Genomic DNA, 18,814 nt, shown 5'->3' with positions numbered 1-18,814 from the left:
AAATTAATATTCGGAAATTGGTTGCATTTTTATATGCCCATAATGAACTTTCAGAAAGAGAAATTAAGAAAACAATACATACACACACACACACACACACCCCAAGGAATAATTTTAACCAAGGAGGTAAAGACCTGTACTCAGAAAACTATAAGACATTGAAGAAAGTGATTGAAGATATAAATAAATAGAAACATATACTGTGCTCATGGGTAGGAAATTTTAACATTGTTAAAATGTCCATACTACTCAAAGCAATCTATAGGTTCAATGCAATCTCTGTCGAAATACAATGGCATTTTTCGCAGATCTAGAAAAAATAATCCTAAAATGTATATGGAACCACAAAAAAATCCCTGAACATCAAAGGCAATCTTGAGAAAGAAGAACAAACTACACTACGAGTCTAGAGTAATCAAAACAGCATGGTACTGGCATAAAAACAGACACATAGATCAACGGAATGGAATAGAGAATTCAGAAATAAGTCCATGACTATATAGTTATTAAGCTATGACCACAGAGGCAAGAATATACAATGAGGTAGAGACAGTTTATTCAATAAATCGTGTTAGGAAAACTGAACAGATACCTGCAAGAAAAAAAAATGAAATCGGACCATCTTCTTACACCATATTCAAGAATAAACTCAAAATGGATTACAGACTTAAATGTAAAACCCAAAACCATAAAAGTTCTAGAAGAAAATATAGGCAGTAAACTCTCTGACATTGCTCTGAGTAATATTTTTTTCTGATATATTATCAATATTATCAATAAATTAACACACAACACGTGTTGGCAAAATGTGAAGGAAAAAAACCCTTGTGTGCTGTTGCAAATTGGGACAGCCACTGTGGAATTGCAAATTGAGACAGCCACTATGGAAAACAATTTAAAAGTTTCTCAAAAAATTAAAAATAGAACTACCATATGACCCAGCAATTCCACAACTGGGAATTTACCCAAAGAAAACCAAAACATTAATTCAAAAAGATATATGCAAATCTATGTTCGCTGCTGGGCTATTTACAATAGGCAAGATATGGAAGCAACCTAGGTGCCCATCAATAGACAACTGGACAAACAGGTGGTACATATATATGATGGAATATTACTCTGCAATTAAAAATATGAAATCTTACTATTTACCAAAACATGGATGGACCTAAAGGGTATTACACTAAGTGAAATATGTCAGAAAGACAAATACCATATTTCACTTATATGTGAAATTTAAAGAGACAAAATGGAAACAGACTCATAGATACAGAGAAAAAACTGGTGATTGGCAAATAGGAGGGGTTGGGGGGCTGACAGAAAAAAGGTAAAGAGCTTAAGAAGTACAAATTGATAGTTATAAAATAGTCATGGAGATGTGAAGTACAGCATAGGGAAATAATCAATAATACTGTAATAACTATGTATAGTTATTACATAGTTATTACTATGTGGGTAATAAGCTAATTAGGGAGAATCACTTTTTAAATTATGTAAATGTCTAACCACTATGCCATACAGCTGAAACATATAAAATAATATTAACTGTCAACTCTAATTGAAAAATTTAAAAAAAATGATAAGGCTGTATTGTAGATCTAGAATAATGTATATCTGTTTAAAGTTTAAATTAATCCTTTTTCTCTTAAAATACGATCACCAAGAACAATGGTGATCTTGGTGATCATATTTTAAGGTCTTATAATGGTCTTATAAAATTTAGTTGCAGCCCTTCTTTTGGTACATTATGAGATAATGGAGATCAGACAGACAGATGTAGATGAAAGACAGCTTAAGCTTTTCCTGAGTTGTTAGGATTCAGTTCAGCTGCTAGTGGAGAAGCCCAAAATGACCCTGCTGAAATTAACAGTTTGTCTCTCAACATAAAAGTCTAGAGACAGGAAACCCAAGGCTCCAGTCCCTATGACACAAACTTGCACTAGTGGTCCAAATGCAAATGGCATCCCAACCATCACATCTGTGTCTGAAGCAGCGGGACAAAGGAACAAGAGTCTCTCCCTTTAAGGAGGGCCATAAAGTGCCACACAACACTCCTGCTTATACTTTATTGGCCAGAATTTAGATATAGTGTCACTGCTGGGGTGATGTGAAATCCGGCATTGTCCCAATGGCATTGGGGAGAAGGTGGAGGAGGATGAACAGTGGCCTTATGTGTGTTGTCCCTCAGTTCTTCCCTGCTGATGCAGCAAAAAATTACAGGTCAGCAAGATTTAGAAAAAGTAAGATTTATTGAAAGTACATTTTAGAAGGAGATGGGCCACGCTAGGGAAGGCTGCAGCCCTGTGGAATTTAGAAGATGAAGAGATAAGATAGTACATCCCAAAGGGAGGCGTGGGTTTCCAGCCAGGAACGTTGTAACAATGCAGAAATGGGAAAGTCTGTTTATATTTGGGCAGTGATGGGAGTTCCTAGATGATCCATCTGTGAGGTCACCTTGACTAACAGTTGGCTGCTAGATAACTTTGCCTACTGTGCATGTGCTTACCCAGAATTCAGTCTGTTATAATTAGATTCATGAACTTCCAGGCATAGTCATAATATCATAATGATAGTATAATGAGGCTGAAGTTTTGGGCAGTACTTTCTGAGCATGCATTTGTAGGTGGTTTAACCAGCAGCTTTTATGGCCTCTGTGCTCTTGATTTGGGGTAATTTATAACTCTAGAAGGAAGATATTTCTGGGAGGTCCTTAAGGAAGATCTTCAAGGGAAATTTCTATGGTTACAGAGCTGGCCTTGGCTCCTGTCGGTCATGCCTGACTAACTACCTAACAACGTGATACACCTAGAAGTAAGGGAGGTTGGGAAATAATCTTTAACTGAGCAGCTACATTCCAGAGATTCCAAGGATATTGGTGACAACTAGTATGTTACACTTAGCCAATATTTTATATTTAGCACGTCACCTAAATGATAGGAAAAAAGTAACTGTCTTTCTTCTGTGGACTCTTTATTTAGATACCTGAGTCTATTAATGCCAAATATATATGTGTATATATATATATATTTTTAAACCAATAACTAAGTTCTGTGATGCCTCCTGTGCCTTATAGCATTAAACGGTGAGGTAAAGCCCTTAAGCAAATTTAAGATGATTGAAGCTTACCACCTTCAAACGCCAACACTTTCTGATAAAAATTCTAATTGCTTTCTTGCCTTTGAAAAGATAGAGCACAGATCATAACTCTTCCTGATGAATCAAAATTGTTCTAACAAACATACATCGCCATAATAAGTGGCAATGTCATTCTGTTTCCTTTTTTAAAGGTCCAGCTGTCATTCTTCAGTCAATATTTTACCTAGCTAAAAAAACCATCTTCCTACCCTCTGCTGTTTTGCTACCAATTATTTGCTGTGGATGGGGAAATTGGTGGCTGTTAAGAATTTGCTGTAATTGATATTCGGGAAATCAAGTATGTGACTTTAGTATAGGGACATTCAGTTCCATTTAGGGACCACCAAGGCATTTTCCTTTTTTTCTATTATAACTCTTGAGTTAAGAAAACATTTGCTCGGAGATTGGATTAAACATGGCAGAGTGAGAGACATACCCAGTACTCTCCCTTTGAAACAACAATAAGCTGAACATGTAAAACTCAACAAAAACACCTAAGCTGCACACCAGCACATATAAGCATGGGATCTGCGCATAAGAGCTACCACAGGTCAGAACCCCAGGTGTCAGGTGGTGGACTAGGAGAAACAAAGAAGCTGCCTCTCACAGCCAGAGCTCCCTGTAGGAGCAGGAGAAGGGGAGAAGGTATAGCGACTTCCTTGAACAGCACCGCCTGGGAGTGCTGTGAGCTCCATGTGGCTGGTGGCAGTGCACCGTCATCAGGGCAGAAGGCAGAGAAACGGGGATAGCAGAAAAGTAGGGATGGCAGAAAAACAACAGTTGATTTTTATCAGCCACAGTTGCAAAACTGAGGCTGAGCCACACCACAGCCCTCATCCACCAACCCAGGGGGCCCCTCCCCCCATGCCCTCTGAGATCTATCACCACAGAGTCCCAGGGGGATCTGAGCAAATGCTACCAAAACTGTCCCTAACACTGACAGGAACTGAGACTGAGCATAGTGAGCATGATTAAACATCTACAAGAAAAAAAAGACATGATTAAGATTTTATATAAAGCACAGATCCAAGAGGCTTAGACACCACCTACTGGAAACCAAAAGAAAAAAACCTTCTTTGCAAAAGGCTAGGGATCATTATATAATAAACCCTCTTTCTGGAAAAAAGAAAAAAAAAAAGCAGAACACACTTCCATTAATGCCTAGGCAGAGAAATAATCCATTAAACACCATGAACAACAAGGTGACAAGTCATCTCAGAAAGAAAGAGAAAAATCTCCAGAAAATAAGCTTACAGACATAAAAATATGCAACTTAAATGACAGAGAATTCAAGATGGTACTTCTGAAAAACTTGATGAGATCCAAAACGAATCATATCAACAATTTCAGGAATTAAAAAAAACAACTAGATGAGCAGAATGAGTTCTTTAGCAAGGAAATTGAAACCCTCAAAGAGAACCAAATAGAACTTCTGGAGATAAATAACACACCGCAAGAGTTGAAAAATGAGAGAGAAAACTTGGGAAATAGAGTTGACCAAATGAAGGAAAGGATCAGTGATATCGAAGAGAAAAATCTAGAAATAAATCAGAAGGAATAAGAGAGAAACCAAAGAATGAAAAACAATGAAAGAGAAATTCAAGAACTAACTGATACCATCAAGAGAAGAAACGTAAGAATAATGGGCATTGTCGAAGGCAAGGAAAAGGAGCAAGGATTAGAAAGCATTTTCAGACAAATAGTAGGCGAGAATTTCCCAAATGAAAGGAATGAGCTGGAGATGAAATTCAAGAAGTCAACAGAACACCCAATTGTCTCAACCCATAAAGGCATTCACCAAGACACATTGTATTAAAATTATCAAAAATCAACAACAAAGACAGAATTCTCAGGGCAACCAGGGAAAAGAAGACGGTAACCTATAAAGGAAAACCCATTAGATTATCATCAGACTTCTCAGCACAAACCTTATAAGCCAGAAAGGAGTGGAATCAAATATTAAAACTATTGAATGAAAGGAACTACAAAACCTAGAATAATGTGTCCACCTAAGTTCTCCTTTAGATATAAAGGAGAAATAAAGACCTTTCCAGACATACAAAAATTGAGAGAATTCTCCACTTCGAGGCCTGCACTACAGGAAATACTGAAAGGGGTCAGCTCACCTAAAAATAAAAATGACAAAAAAAACCCACATAATTAGGAGTAAGGTGATTAGCAGGCTGATAAAAGCAGAGAAGTGCGACCGTTACTAGAAATAGAACATTGTAAGCTTAAAAAAGGAAGAGATTAGCTGTAGCAAGATAGTGATGAATGTTCAGCATACATAGGGACAGATTGAGACAACAATGACTGAAAAGGGGAGGATTCAAAGATCCAAATTCACAAAGGGGAATGGAGATAAGGCATGTGCAGAAGAAAATGGACGACTGTCTATAAATAACTATGCTTTACATATTCATAATGATAACCACACGCCAAGGATTCAGAACTGAAGTATATAACATAAAAAAAAAGGGGACCACAGGGAAAACCCACAAAAGCCAATGAAAATAAAGAAAACAGAAACACAAGGGCAAGGAAGCAATGGAAACACCACTACCAGAAAGCAAAACATAAAATGGCTATAAGAAGACCTCATATTTCACTAATCGCCCTAAATGTAAATGGACTGAACTCACCAATACAAAGGCACAGAGTTGCAGATTGGATCAAAAAACAAAACCCAACCACATGCTGCCTCCAGGAGACACATCTCAGTTCCAAAAAAATAGAGAGAGAGACTCAAATTGAAAAGGTGGAAAATATATTTCAATCAAATGGCATTCGAAGAAAAGGGGGAGTAGCGGTACTACTATCAGATGAAATAGACTTCAAAATTAAAAAAAATCTAAAGAAAGATACTGAGTGACACTTCATAATCAGAAAGGGAATTATGCACCAAGAAGACATAACACTTATTAATATTTATGGTCCCAATCAAGGAGCCCTGAAATATGTAAAGCAATTACTAATAGAACTAAAGAGAGAAATAGACCAAAATACTATCATAGTAGGGGACCTAAATACCCCACTGTTGGATATGAACAGATCATCTAAACAGAAAATCAATAAGGAAATAACATTCTTAAATGGCATATCAGACCAACTTGACTTAATTGAAATCTACAGAGCTTTCCATCCCAAAAGAGCTGCTTATACATTCTTCTCTAGTGCAAACAGAACATTCTCACGAATCGACCACATACTGGGACACAGAGATAACCTCAAGAAATATAAGAGGAGGCGATACTTACCAACTCATTTCATGAGGCCAATATCACCCTGACCAAAACCTCGTAAGGATAACACACAAAAAATAAACTGCAGACCAATATCTCTCATGAACACAGATACAAAAATCCTAAAAAGATACTAGCGACATATTAAAAATATTATGCACCATGATCAAGTGGGTTTCATCCCAGAAGCATAGGGATATTTCAACATATGCAAATCAATTAATGTGATACAGTACATAAACAAATTAAACAATAAAAAACATATGATCATATCAATAGATGCATAAAAAGTCTTCAACAAGATATCTCATGCATTTATGAGCAAAACACTTAACAAAATCAGTATAGAAGGAAAGTACCTTAACATAATAAAGGCCATATATGACAAACCCTCAGCCAACATTATACTTAATGGTGAAAAACTAAAAATCTTCCCTCTAAGATCAGGAACAAGGCAAGGCTGTCCACTATCACCACTGTTATTCAATATAACTTTGGATGTCATAGCAAGTGCAATCAGGCAAGAGAAACATATAAAAAGCATCCAAATAATAAACGAAGAAGTCTAACTGCCACTGTTTGCACATGTCATGATTCTCTATATAGAAAACCCTAAAGACTCCGCAAGAACACTACTAGAAACAATAAGCAAATATAGTAAAGTTTCTGAATACAAAATCGATGTTCAAAAATCCACAACGTTCCTATACTCTAATAATGAAGTGTCAGAAAAGAAGTGGAAAAAATAATTCCTTTTGCAATTGCAACAAAAAGAATAAATATCTAGGAATAAATTACACGAAACATGTGAAGGACCTATATCATGAAAACTACAAGACTCTATTAAAAGAAATCAAAGAAGATTCAAAGAAATGGAAAGATATTCTGTGTTCTTGGACTGGAAGAATCAACATAGTTAAAATGACCTTACTACTTAAAGCATTATACAGATTTAATGCAATTCCCATCAAAATCCATTGGAATTTTTTAAAGAAATAGAACAAAAAATCAGCAGATTTGTATGGAAGCACAAAAAAACCCTGAACTGCCAAAGCAATCCTGAGAAAAAAGAATGAGCCTGGAGGCATCACTCTGCCCGACTTCAAATTATACTACAAAGCGATAATAATCAAAATGGCATGATACTGGCAGAAACACACACACACAAACACACACACACACACACACACACACACACACTCACTCACTCACTCACACACCAGTGGAACAGAATCGAGAGTCCAGAAGTGAACCCATATTTATATGGGCAAATAATTTTCAACAAAAAAGCCAGAACCATACAGTGGAGAAAAGAAAGCTTCAATAAATGATGCTGGGAAAACTGGAAAGCCACCCGCAAAAGAATTAAACTAAACTGTTGTCTATCACCACACAGCAAAATTAACTCAAAATGGATTAAGGACCTGAATATAAGACCTGAAACAATAAAATGCATAGAAAAAAACATAGAAACTAAACTGAAGGACTTTGGACTTAAAGAAGATTTTATGAATTTGACCTCAAAAGCAAGGGAAGTAAAAGCTAAAATGAATGGGACTACATCAAACCAAAAAGCTTCTGCTCTGCAAAAGAAACCGTCAACAAGGTAAAAAGACAACCATCTGAATGGGAAAATATATTTGCAAACAATGCCTCCGATAAAGGCCTAATATCCAAAATATTCAAAGAACTCATACAACTCAACAACAACAACAACAACAATAACAACAAAAACAATCCAATTAAAAAATTGGCAGAGAACCTGAACAGACTCTTCTCCCTAGAAGACATACAAATCGCCAACAAATATATTAACAGATGTTCAACATTACTAGCTATTAAGGAAATGCAAATCAAAACCACAATGAGATATCATCTCACACCTACTAGGATGGCTATAATCAACAGGACAAGTAATAATAAGTGTTGGAGAGGATGTGGAGAAATAAGAACCCTCATACACTGCTGGTGGGACTGCAAATTGGTACAGCTACTATAGAAAACAGTATGGAGTTGCCTCAAAAAACTAAGAATTGATCTACTATATGATCCAGCAATCCCTCTACTGGATATTTACCCCAAAGACTTGAAAACTCATATCCGAAGACATATTTGCTCATCGATGTTCATAGCAGTATTATTCACAGTGGCCAGGACATGGAAGCAACCAAAGTGTCCTACAATAGATGATTGGCTAAAGAAGCTATGGTACGTATATACAATGGAATATTACTCAGACATAAAAAGAGATGAAATACTGCCATTTGCAACAACATGGGTGGACCTTGAAATAATCATACTAAGAGAAATAAGCCAGACAGAAAAGTTTGAAAATCACATGATATCATTTATATGTGGGGTATAAACTTAAAAGCAACAAATGAACAGAACAAACAAACAGAGACTCATGGACATGGACAACAGACTAGTGGTTATCAGAGGGTGGGGGTAAGGGAGGGTGGGAAAAAATAAATAAAATGTTTAAAAAAAAAAACAGTTATTCTTTATTTTAAAAAAGGCAGCTTTTCTCATGTACTTAATATCCACTTAGAACAACCAGAGTCATTTTAGTAACTTCTAGGATAGGAAAAGAACTATGGAGGTAATAATGCTAAACCTATGTGAAGAGAATTTTTGCATATAGATCATATTCCTTTACTTGATATGTTTCACTGAGATAATCTCAGTTGACAAGCTTCACAATCTTTCGTTTTACAAGGTAACGGAAAGGGAGTTAAAATCTGGAGGAGCCAACACCCAGGTGACGGAGAAGAACAAGAAGGAGTACATCGAGAGGATGGTAAAGTGGCGAGTAGAACGTGGTGTGGTGCAGCAGACGGAGGCCCTTGTGCGGGGCTTCTATGAGGTGAGCCTCAGTCCCAGCTGAGGAAGGCATGATGTATGCCAGAGCCTTCATCACCAGACACAGCTTGTGAGAAAAAGGGAGAGAAAGAACCAGAGCAGGCAAAGAGCTCATCTCTACTCATCAGAGTGCAAAGAGGATCTTCGTGAGGTAGATGAATGAGGGATCAAAGTTCTCTAGGAAACCCAACTTTTGTGGTAGGTGAAAAGTGCTCTCACAAAACTGGTATTGATGTGGCCCTTGTGTGCCAGATGTGACAATATACAGCATCTCCTGTCAAGGTATGTTCATGTTGCATTTCCTTTCATTCAATGAAATAAACATAAAGGAATTGAAGGCATTAGAAGACATCATTTACTCTTGCAAGATTTTTATTTTTTTTTATATTATGTGCCACATAATCCATGCTGAGGTGGTAAATCAAAAAGACAATGATAGCTGCTAGCCTTCCTGTACACCAAAAATTGGCATCCTTAAATGTTTCCAGTTTAGAAACAAGAGTCTGTAAGTGTTTCCTTAGGGCTTGGATCATTTTCTCCCTGCCATAATGGTGAATCACATGGGTCACTAGCTCATCCACCACTGGTTTGATTAAACGAGGTGCCCACTACAGATGTTCAATTGTGCCTGATACATTTGACAATAAGATGGAAAGCCAGGGATCAAAACCCTAACAAAGCAGGTCCTCCCAGATTTTTGAAGAAGGGAGAAAGGAAGTTAGGAGAAAAAGAAAAAAAATACAATCATTTTAATATATAATTCCCATTCCTATTAAATGTCAGTTTGATGTGGGAGAGAGTATAACTTTTAAATGAAATGGTAATACTAATAGCTATTTAGTCACTTCAAAGTGATTTGGACTTTTTGTTTTTAACATTTGTAGGATATAAAGCTGAAAATGACAAACAAGATAAACAGAAACTCATAGACTGAGACAACAGTTTAGTGGTTACCATAGGGAAAGGGGGAGCGGGGTCACATATATAAGGGTAAAGGTGATGTAAGGTGATGAAAGGAAATTTAACTTTGAGTGGTGAACACACATTAGTGTATACATATAGTATATTATTGAAGTGTATACTTGAAACCTATATAATTTTATTAAACAGTGTCACCCCAATACATTTAATTTATAAAGTAAAAAAAATAAAATAAAATAAATAAAATAAAATGCAATGTTACTTGGAAATTTAAATGTGACTAGAAATAGTCAAATCAGGTTTTTTCATAGCATCTATCTGAGATGTGTATCAGAAGTAGTGAAATCACTTTTTTGAGTTCCCTGCTCATAAATGGCTTGCATTTCAAAATGCAATGAGCAATGATAGCACATTGGGAAAAAAAAAGTAATAAATGATAATCAGTTTTTCAACTGAAGCCATAGAAATAACAATGAATATAACTTTTGATGTGGTTGAACTGTTTGCGGAAGCCTAATCTGTATTTCAGGTGGTAGACTCTAGGCTTGTCTCCGTGTTCGATGCCAGGGAACTGGAGCTGGTGATAGCTGGCACAGCAGAAATTGACCTAAACGACTGGCGGAATAACACTGAGTACCGGGGAGGTGAGCTGGCAGAGCTTGTGATGATACAACTATCACAGATTAAGTTCATCACTTTTTAAAAATTTATTATTGAGGTAAAATTGACATAAAATTCACCATTTTAAAGTGAGCAATGCAGTGGCATTAGTACAGTGACAATGTTAAGCAACAATTACCTCTAGCTAGTTCTAAAACATTTTTATCATCCCAAAAGAAAACCCTGTACTCATTATGCAGTTGTTCCCCATTCTTTCCTCCCCTCCACCCCAGTGACCATCAATGTGTATTCTGTCTCCATGGATTTACCTATTCAGGATATTTCATGTAAATAGAGTCATACAATACATGGTCTTTTGTGTCTGTTTTTTTTTCACTTAGCATAGTGTTTCAAGGTTTATCTATGTTGTAGTATATTTCATTACTTCATTTCTTTATGGCTGAATAATATTTCATTTTATATATATGTATTCATATATATTTATAATATGAATATAAAATAACATTTGTACACACATTTTATCACTTTTTGAAGACTACAAAAACTTGCCCTTACTTCAACATATGTGTAAAGTAGGTTCTTGTGTATACCTTCCTCCAACTTCCAATTTAAACCTTCATTCAGTTGACAATAATCCCTGATAGTAGTCTCTAGCCTAAGTTGGTGTAGATGCAACAGGGAACATCGCTGCCCATGGGCCAGTTCCTGAAATAGGTTGCCAGCTGGCAGAAAATTGTGTCCCGCTTCCTATAGAATTGGAGCTCTCTTCACCTCAGTCCTTGTTTGCTGTAACCCAATTCTGTTATTTTTCCAAAACCATTTTCTAACCCCTCCTATTACCTTCACACTGCCAAACCAGTCTTCTAAAACATTATTTTCATCAGGCCACTTCCCTCCCCACAAAACAAGCTACTTATTATCTATAGAAGACATCTTTGGCAGGTTTGTTTTTTTGTTTTTTGTTTTTTGTTTATTGCCTCAAAGCCCTTTCCTCGTGTAAAATATTATAGAGAAACCCCAATCTGTAAAATAGAGAGCGAGCAAGAGACCCATGATTTAAGCCTCTCATCACCCCCAATACACTCAACCACGAGCAGCTTTTGTGCAACTGCTAGGCTCTTCTTGATCTGGTAGAAAAACCACTGACCTGAGGTATCAAGTCAAAATGTCTCTGCCTGGCTGTTAAGGCCTTCTAAGGCCCCCATCAAATTTTCTTTCAGTCCTCACCAGATCTCTTTTTCTGCTAGTCAGCTTACTATCCTTTGCATATTTCTTCTTTATTCTTGTTATTTTTTATTTCCCCTGCAAGAAGTATTTTCCTCTTCTCCTCCACTCATATAAACTCTTTGCATGCTAAATTCACACCTTAATTTTTTATGAAGACTTCACTGTATCTACCCAAGCCCACATTGATATCTCCCACCTTTGAATGACTCTTGCATTTGCAGTCAGCAGTAAAGCATTCATCTTAACTGACCCAAGCTTTCTTCCAACTGTACCCCAAGAGGTGCCCAACATTTCTCCCATGGGCCCAATTTGTCTCAGTTGATGGCTGGCCCGAGAGCAGCTGCTTCAGGCACACCAATAGGTGCTGGAAAGCCCAATATCTTCCATTCACCAAGGCTGCCCTTTACCTTCAGCCTTTCTTAAGTCTTAGGCTCTTCCACACTATATAGTGACCAAGAGCTAAGATATCAGAAAAAAAGAAATACGATGAAATACTGTATTCATAGAAAGTTTTGTTTCTTAAGGATTCCAAAGATCTCTACCAAGCCTAGCCATTCCTTGTCTACATTTATATGAGGCAGGAAATGACTGGAGGAGTGCCAGTTATTTAGAGAACAAACATCTCTGAGGACATCCCTCAGAATATGTAATCTTTTTATAAAATGGCTATTTTCTAAATCTGCTTTTCTTTTAAAATTGACACAGTTACACAAATTATTTTAGATCTACCTAAAGGCCATCATTAGAGAAATCAGCAAATCAAAAGCAGCTGTTCAGTTCCTATCATACTTGATATGTATTTCATCTCTCTTCCTCTTCTCCTCCTTCCTCCTTTCTCCACATCCTCTCTTTCTATGTCCTTTTACTCCATTCAGGTTATCATGATGGTCATCTTGTGATCCGCTGGTTTTGGGCTGCAGTAGAGCGCTTCAATAACGAGCAGAGATTAAGATTACTTCAATTCGTCACAGGTACATCAAGTGTGCCCTACGAAGGCTTCGCAGCCCTTCGAGGAAGCAATGGGCTTCGGCGTTTCTGCATAGAGAAATGGGGGAAAATTACTTCTCTCCCCAGGTATGAAGCTCTTCTTAATCTTCAGGAAACCTGTTGAAGAGGGCAAAGTGAACTTTGTTATTTGAGCTTGTTATATGAGTTATTAGTGAAAGGTGCAAGTGAGCCTCTGGGAGATAAATTTAGACCATATTCCTAGAAATTTTTTGATGATCGAATGTATTTGGTCTGTAGTATCATGGTACATGTGTCAGTTATGAGAAGCTTTCCAATCTGTGTGTAGCTCAATTTAATTTAAAGAGGAATGTCTCACCTGATTTTCAGGGTGGATATCGGGGTGGGAGGAGGTGAGAAGAGGCTGGAAGCCCAAACACTTAACGGCTCTGTATCTGTATTTCTACAGCATATCACTTGATACTCCTCCATAGGATAGTTATTCATGTACATGTTACATTGTTCCTACTATGCTTCTATGCTTTAAAACATGTGAGGATAAGACCAAATATATCTCAGGTCTCTACAGTGACTCCTATATAGTAAGCTATTGAGGAAATTATTGTGAGATAAATGCAGAAAAGGAGGTTTTAGTGATCCGGGTAATTTAACAGAATGAATTTCTTTTAACATGAGTTTTAATCCCAATAGTTCCTGGATCCTTTCTATGACACTTTGGGTAGCATATTCCTGATCAGTGAAATAAGGAGCACTAAAGAGATACTTATGTATAGGTACTATCCAAATAAATAATGCTCAACAGACAGAAGAAAAGATTGATTCATATGATTTTCTTCTACTATGATATTTTCTAATCATAAAAGAAGATTCACATTAAATTCAACTCTATTTCTGCATGGCCTCCCCAGATACCTTGGCTAAGTCCCTATTGTGGAAGGATTTACTGAACTACAATTTTCATAGCTTTCTCAGACTTGACATTCCCAAAATGTTCTGAAGACAATTCCCCTGATGTCTGTGGCATTAGGAGGCCCAGAAAACAGAGTGCATGCTTAGCTGGTTAATAATAGCTTAAAGCTGTCACATAATTTTCAGCCCTTGCTTTACCCACTTAGTTTAGCAGACCCTTAGGGCTTATTTGCTTGGTTATTCTAACGGATGAAACTACTGAATTAAGTCTGGCATTAAAAAAAAATAAGGCTTAAAAGGCAAGATTTCCATTTGTCTAGTTTAATGATAAATTTGGAGGATGAGGTACTTTGGGAACATTCTGCTCTTATTTTAGAGAAATGAGTTTGAGTCACCATTTGTTGATAGATTACTCCCACAGTGTGCATACCTAGGAGGGGCTGAGATACAACAAGGCCAGGATGTGTTCGGGAAAGACCACCAAGTCAGTACAGAGGATAAGATGTCCAAAGCAGCACTGTAGTTGAGAGAGATAGTTTAGTGGGCCACGAAGAAAAGACCCTGCTGAGGAGTTTCTATTTTATACTTTAGGAAATAGATGTCATTTGGGGTCACAGATTGAGCCTAATAATGTATTTACTTTGGGAAGCTTTTAAGTATACATTAATATTATGAACCCACACAGAGAGTTTACAAGATAGATATTGGGCTTATGAACAGGTTCTTTATATCTGGGCCAAAGCATTTGTAAAAATGCTCTGCACCCCCAGAGAGGGTTCCTAGGGGAAATAGGGTCTTTGTCCCGGGCTGGGAGAACCCCAAAAAGCAAGTGCTGATATGGCTCTCTAAGAAAATAGTGAAATTGACCCTCTGAATAGTAGCCCCTGACTGGTCTCCCTTGTACATTTTCTGAAGATTCAAGAACTGAATAAGTGTCACCTATGTTTGAAGAGAAAGAAATAACCTGACTTCCAAGAAAGTAGTTTGGGAATACCTGGCCAAGCCACATGGCAGGTGGTAGGAAGTACTGAAGTTGGTTGAAGCTGCATCTGCAGTGAGTTGGGGCAGAGAAGGGCTTAGAAGCTGGCAGGAGCACCAAACAGACACAGTGTGATCCAGGGCTTCCAAGAGACTGTGAGCCTCAATATGTACTGCCCACACTTAAAAGAGAGGTGTTCTGCAGCTGCCAAATAGTGTCAAAGCAAAACTTGGGTCATAGCCCAGGCTAGTTAAAATCTTCATGTCAGTTCAAGTCCTTGTCTTCTAAAAACTGGGTGAGGGATAGGAAAAAGGACTTTGATAGTAGGGGATTCTAGGACATAATTTTATAGTGCCTGGTGAAGAAACTTCTTAAATCTCCATAGCTGAAATATAAGAGAGGTGAGAAGGTCACTGGGGTTGTGGTTGAGCAAGTGGTAGTCTGGAGCAATAAACAGGTCATCCCTGTAGACTCAGATGCTACATAGTCTGATGAAAGGGCCTGAAATGGAAAGTCTTTAAGCCAGAGATTTTAATAAATGTAATCATCCAGAAGGTCAGAAGGTATAGAAGGTGTGTGTCTAGATCACTGATTTTCAGACTTTTTAAACTATAGCCCACAGAAAGAAATACCATTTACATCACAACCTAGAATATGCATATGAATTTGTGTGTGTGTATGTATGCATGCATGTATGTATGTATGTGTGTGTGTATGTGTATGTATCTGAAACACAAATTCTCTCAAAACAATGCTTTATCCTGACTATCTGCCCATGATACACACTATTTTCTATTCTACCTAATTTCATTAAAATGAAATGCCAGACAAAAACTGTAGTTTGGTGGGAAATGATATAAATGGTATGAGATTCAAAGGAACAGAAATGAAATTTTTGATCAAAGATTAAAAAGTAATGATCTAGAATTGGCAACAAAGAGTGAGAAGAGTGCTCATCCATATCACAGAATGTGTCAGGGTGAGCAATGGCCATTTTCATTCATGAGAACTAAGAAGGGACACTAGGACTTGGGGGCCATGTCCAGACAGAGTTCTAGAAGGAGGAAGAGTCTCCTTATTATGAAAAAAGGTTTGGAGAGGGGATGGAGGGAAGAAAAGCACAGAAGCTAGTCAGAGTAGACACAGCCCAAGACAGTGTGGAGACAAAATAAAGGACAGGAGAAAAGCTTAGGATTCCTTAGGAACATTTGGTGTAGGGACCAGGGATAACAGACCTATGAGTTATGGGCCAGTTAACTGGCCTAAAAGTTGTAAACAGAATTCTAACACAAACATGCTTCCTCATAAATGTAACCTAGCCAGGGCAGAGATAGTCAGCTTAATCTATAATGGTGGTTCTCAAGAGGCGTCAAGGGAGAGGTGATTTTGCCCCTGAGGAAATATTTGGCAGACATTTTTGTTTTGCTGGAGAGGTGCTACTGGCATCTACTGGGAACAGACCAAGGATGCTGCTAAACCCCTACTATGCACAAGACAGCTCCTAACAACAAAGAATTATCAAGTCCAAAAATGTCAATAGTGCTGAGGTAAGAAATACTGCTCTTTAGGCTGCAAGGCTACAAAGGAGACATGAGGGAGCTGCTGGGAGTTTGGGAAAAAAATGGCAGCCATTGAGAAGCTGTAGAGAAGCCAAAGGGAGAGAGATGTTCAAAGGAAGAGCAGTTAAATACTTTTAAAAAGCCTGAGGTGGGAGTAGAAAATGAGCCTCTGTATTTAGGAATCAAGAGGTTATTTAAAAACTTGAAAGAGTAGAATGAGCAGTAATGAGAGTGAGAACCCATCTGAAGAATGAGGCTGTAGTTGGGCAGTGGAAAAAGACATGAAAGAAGACCCAAATGGCATAACTGGACTCCCAAATGGCTGAACAGACAGCAACAGACAGTAATAATTTTTGCCTCCTTTTGTTGTTTGCTTTTTAACCAACCCTAAAGTAGTCTCTACTGGAGAGGAACAAGACTATCTTTGGCACTGTATTTGTTAATATTTTAATCAATTACTTGGAAACAATCAAATAGACGGGGAAATCAACTGTGAAGAAGACACAAATCAGAAGGATGATTAATACAGTGATTGGCACAATTCAAATTTAAAATTATCTCAAAATGCTGGAACCTCAGATTAACACCAATGGACTGAAATTTGACCTGGCATGATTGAAAAAAGAAAAAAAAATCCCACATGGAGTTCCAAAATATCAATTGCACAAATAGGAGATCAGGGTGATTGATTTGCCAGCAGTCATGTGAAAAAGACTGAGGGTCTTAAGTCTCTACAAGTATGATACAGTTTCTAAAATCATGATTGCAATATGGTTACATTATTGAGAGAATCTTATGTTTAAGTGATTAATTACAGTTTACAGAAAACATTGTGTGTATTCTATTATAAACGCTCCTTGCAACAACCTACTGAGGGTCTCAGAGCATGTATTATTACTTCCATTTTATAAGTGAGAAAACTGAGACTCAGAAAGATTAATTGATGTTCCTAAGGTTATAAAGCTAGTAAGTGGCTAGACTGTGATCAGAATGGAGGTTTTCTACCCCTAGTTCCGTGTTTTCTCCACTACCCACCCCCTACCTGAAAGCACTGGGTTCAGTGCACAGGAATGAGATAAGCAGATGCTCTATGTTGTCAGAACCATACCTGGAGGACAGTAAGTCTTTAGGGTTGCTTAATAGATTGTGATTTGATTGTGTTTATTCATTCTAGATTACAAACTGGAATTTATTTAAGGGAATTAACTAAGGCTGTAGATAAATGCAATAAAAGCAACTCTTGAAGAAACTGTAGGTGTTCAGACTAGGTCTTGAAGAGATGCCATTTGCTATTACTTTCAATTTATCCCCAGAAATTATCTTTTATAGAATTAATATATTTTGTAAATATGAGATTTTTTTCCCCCTATAATATTTCCACTCATGAGTACCAGTTAAAATGACCAGAGGAAGAAAACCAAGAAGATAATTTCTGCTCATATTTTGCTCTTAGCTAATTAAGCCAGTTCCAAAAACACACTGGGGATGTTTCTGCCTCACTTAACTTGATTAGCTATAGCCCAGAGTACATCCTAGTTTCAATATTTCTAAACAGAGAAGTACCACTCTAGCTGTCATCCTACTCAATTACTGAGTACTCTTCCACTTTTACTCAAACAAATAAACTTAAGCAAAATATTTCAATTATTTTCTTTTGAAGTCAGCATAGAGTTATTTGAATTTTAGATGGTAATCTGAGACCTCTGCTAATCTGCCTACTTTTATGTTTCTTTCCAGTTAAACCCTCAGAGCCTAAGGCCATATACTCTACTATCCTGTGCCTACTCTTGGGGCTTGGGGTGGAAGTGGGGGTTTGGGGAGAGTGTTCCAAAGTGTTCCAATGAGAGAGCTGTTAACAGGAGGAGGAAGTATGGGACTCTGAAAACAAAGTTATAAATCATATACAACTTCCTCGGAGATCTTATAATTTTAAAGAAGAGTTTAATATCCCAAGTAAAATTCTAATGAGGAGGGAATGTTATTTTTTGGTTAGGATTTTGTTTATATGTAAATTTGTTTTGTAATTAAAAAAATAATTTTATTATCATGTTATTATTTTGTTTTATTTTATCTTATAGTGGCCTTTTTTGGTGCTAGTTAGCTTCTCAAAACACCATTTCAACCCACCAACTCTTCTAGGGAGAAAAAGGCATTAAATGAACCTTCAGCTGCACCCATCGACCTTTCTCCCTACTTTGGTACAGGATGTGGTATCAACCAAGGATTCTAAAAAAAAAAAAAAACAAAACAAACAAAAATACAAAGAACCTCTGACAGGAAACAGCCTAGTCAGTCAGATTTGAAGTTCTGCAGGAGGATTCTGTGTGTCCTGGGCCTCTGAGCGCTGCACAGGTGATATGAGGTCTGGTCCTGGTCCATGTCAGGGGAATCCA

The 18,814-nt window shown here is 37.3% G+C and overlaps 1 protein-coding gene across 1 annotated transcript in view; it reads left to right on the top strand.

Annotated features, from left to right (window-relative positions):
- HECW1 (HECT, C2 and WW domain containing E3 ubiquitin protein ligase 1) overlaps positions 1-18,814 on the top strand; it is a 469,328-nt gene that overhangs the window by 448,626 nt on the left and 1,888 nt on the right. Inside the window, exons 26-28 of the mRNA XM_039849134.1 lie at positions 9,097-9,243; positions 10,690-10,804; positions 12,884-13,082. Of these exons, the coding sequence (XP_039705068.1) occupies positions 9,097-9,243; positions 10,690-10,804; positions 12,884-13,082 (461 nt within the window). The remainder of the gene's footprint in view (positions 1-9,096; positions 9,244-10,689; positions 10,805-12,883; positions 13,083-18,814) is intronic.

This window comes from Pteropus medius, unplaced genomic scaffold (genome assembly GCF_902729225.1).
Source record: "Pteropus medius unplaced genomic scaffold, Ma_sr-lr_union100, whole genome shotgun sequence".
NCBI classification, from domain to species: Eukaryota; Metazoa; Chordata; class Mammalia; order Chiroptera; family Pteropodidae; genus Pteropus; species Pteropus medius.
This window is presented reverse-complemented; position numbering and strand designations above follow the sequence as displayed.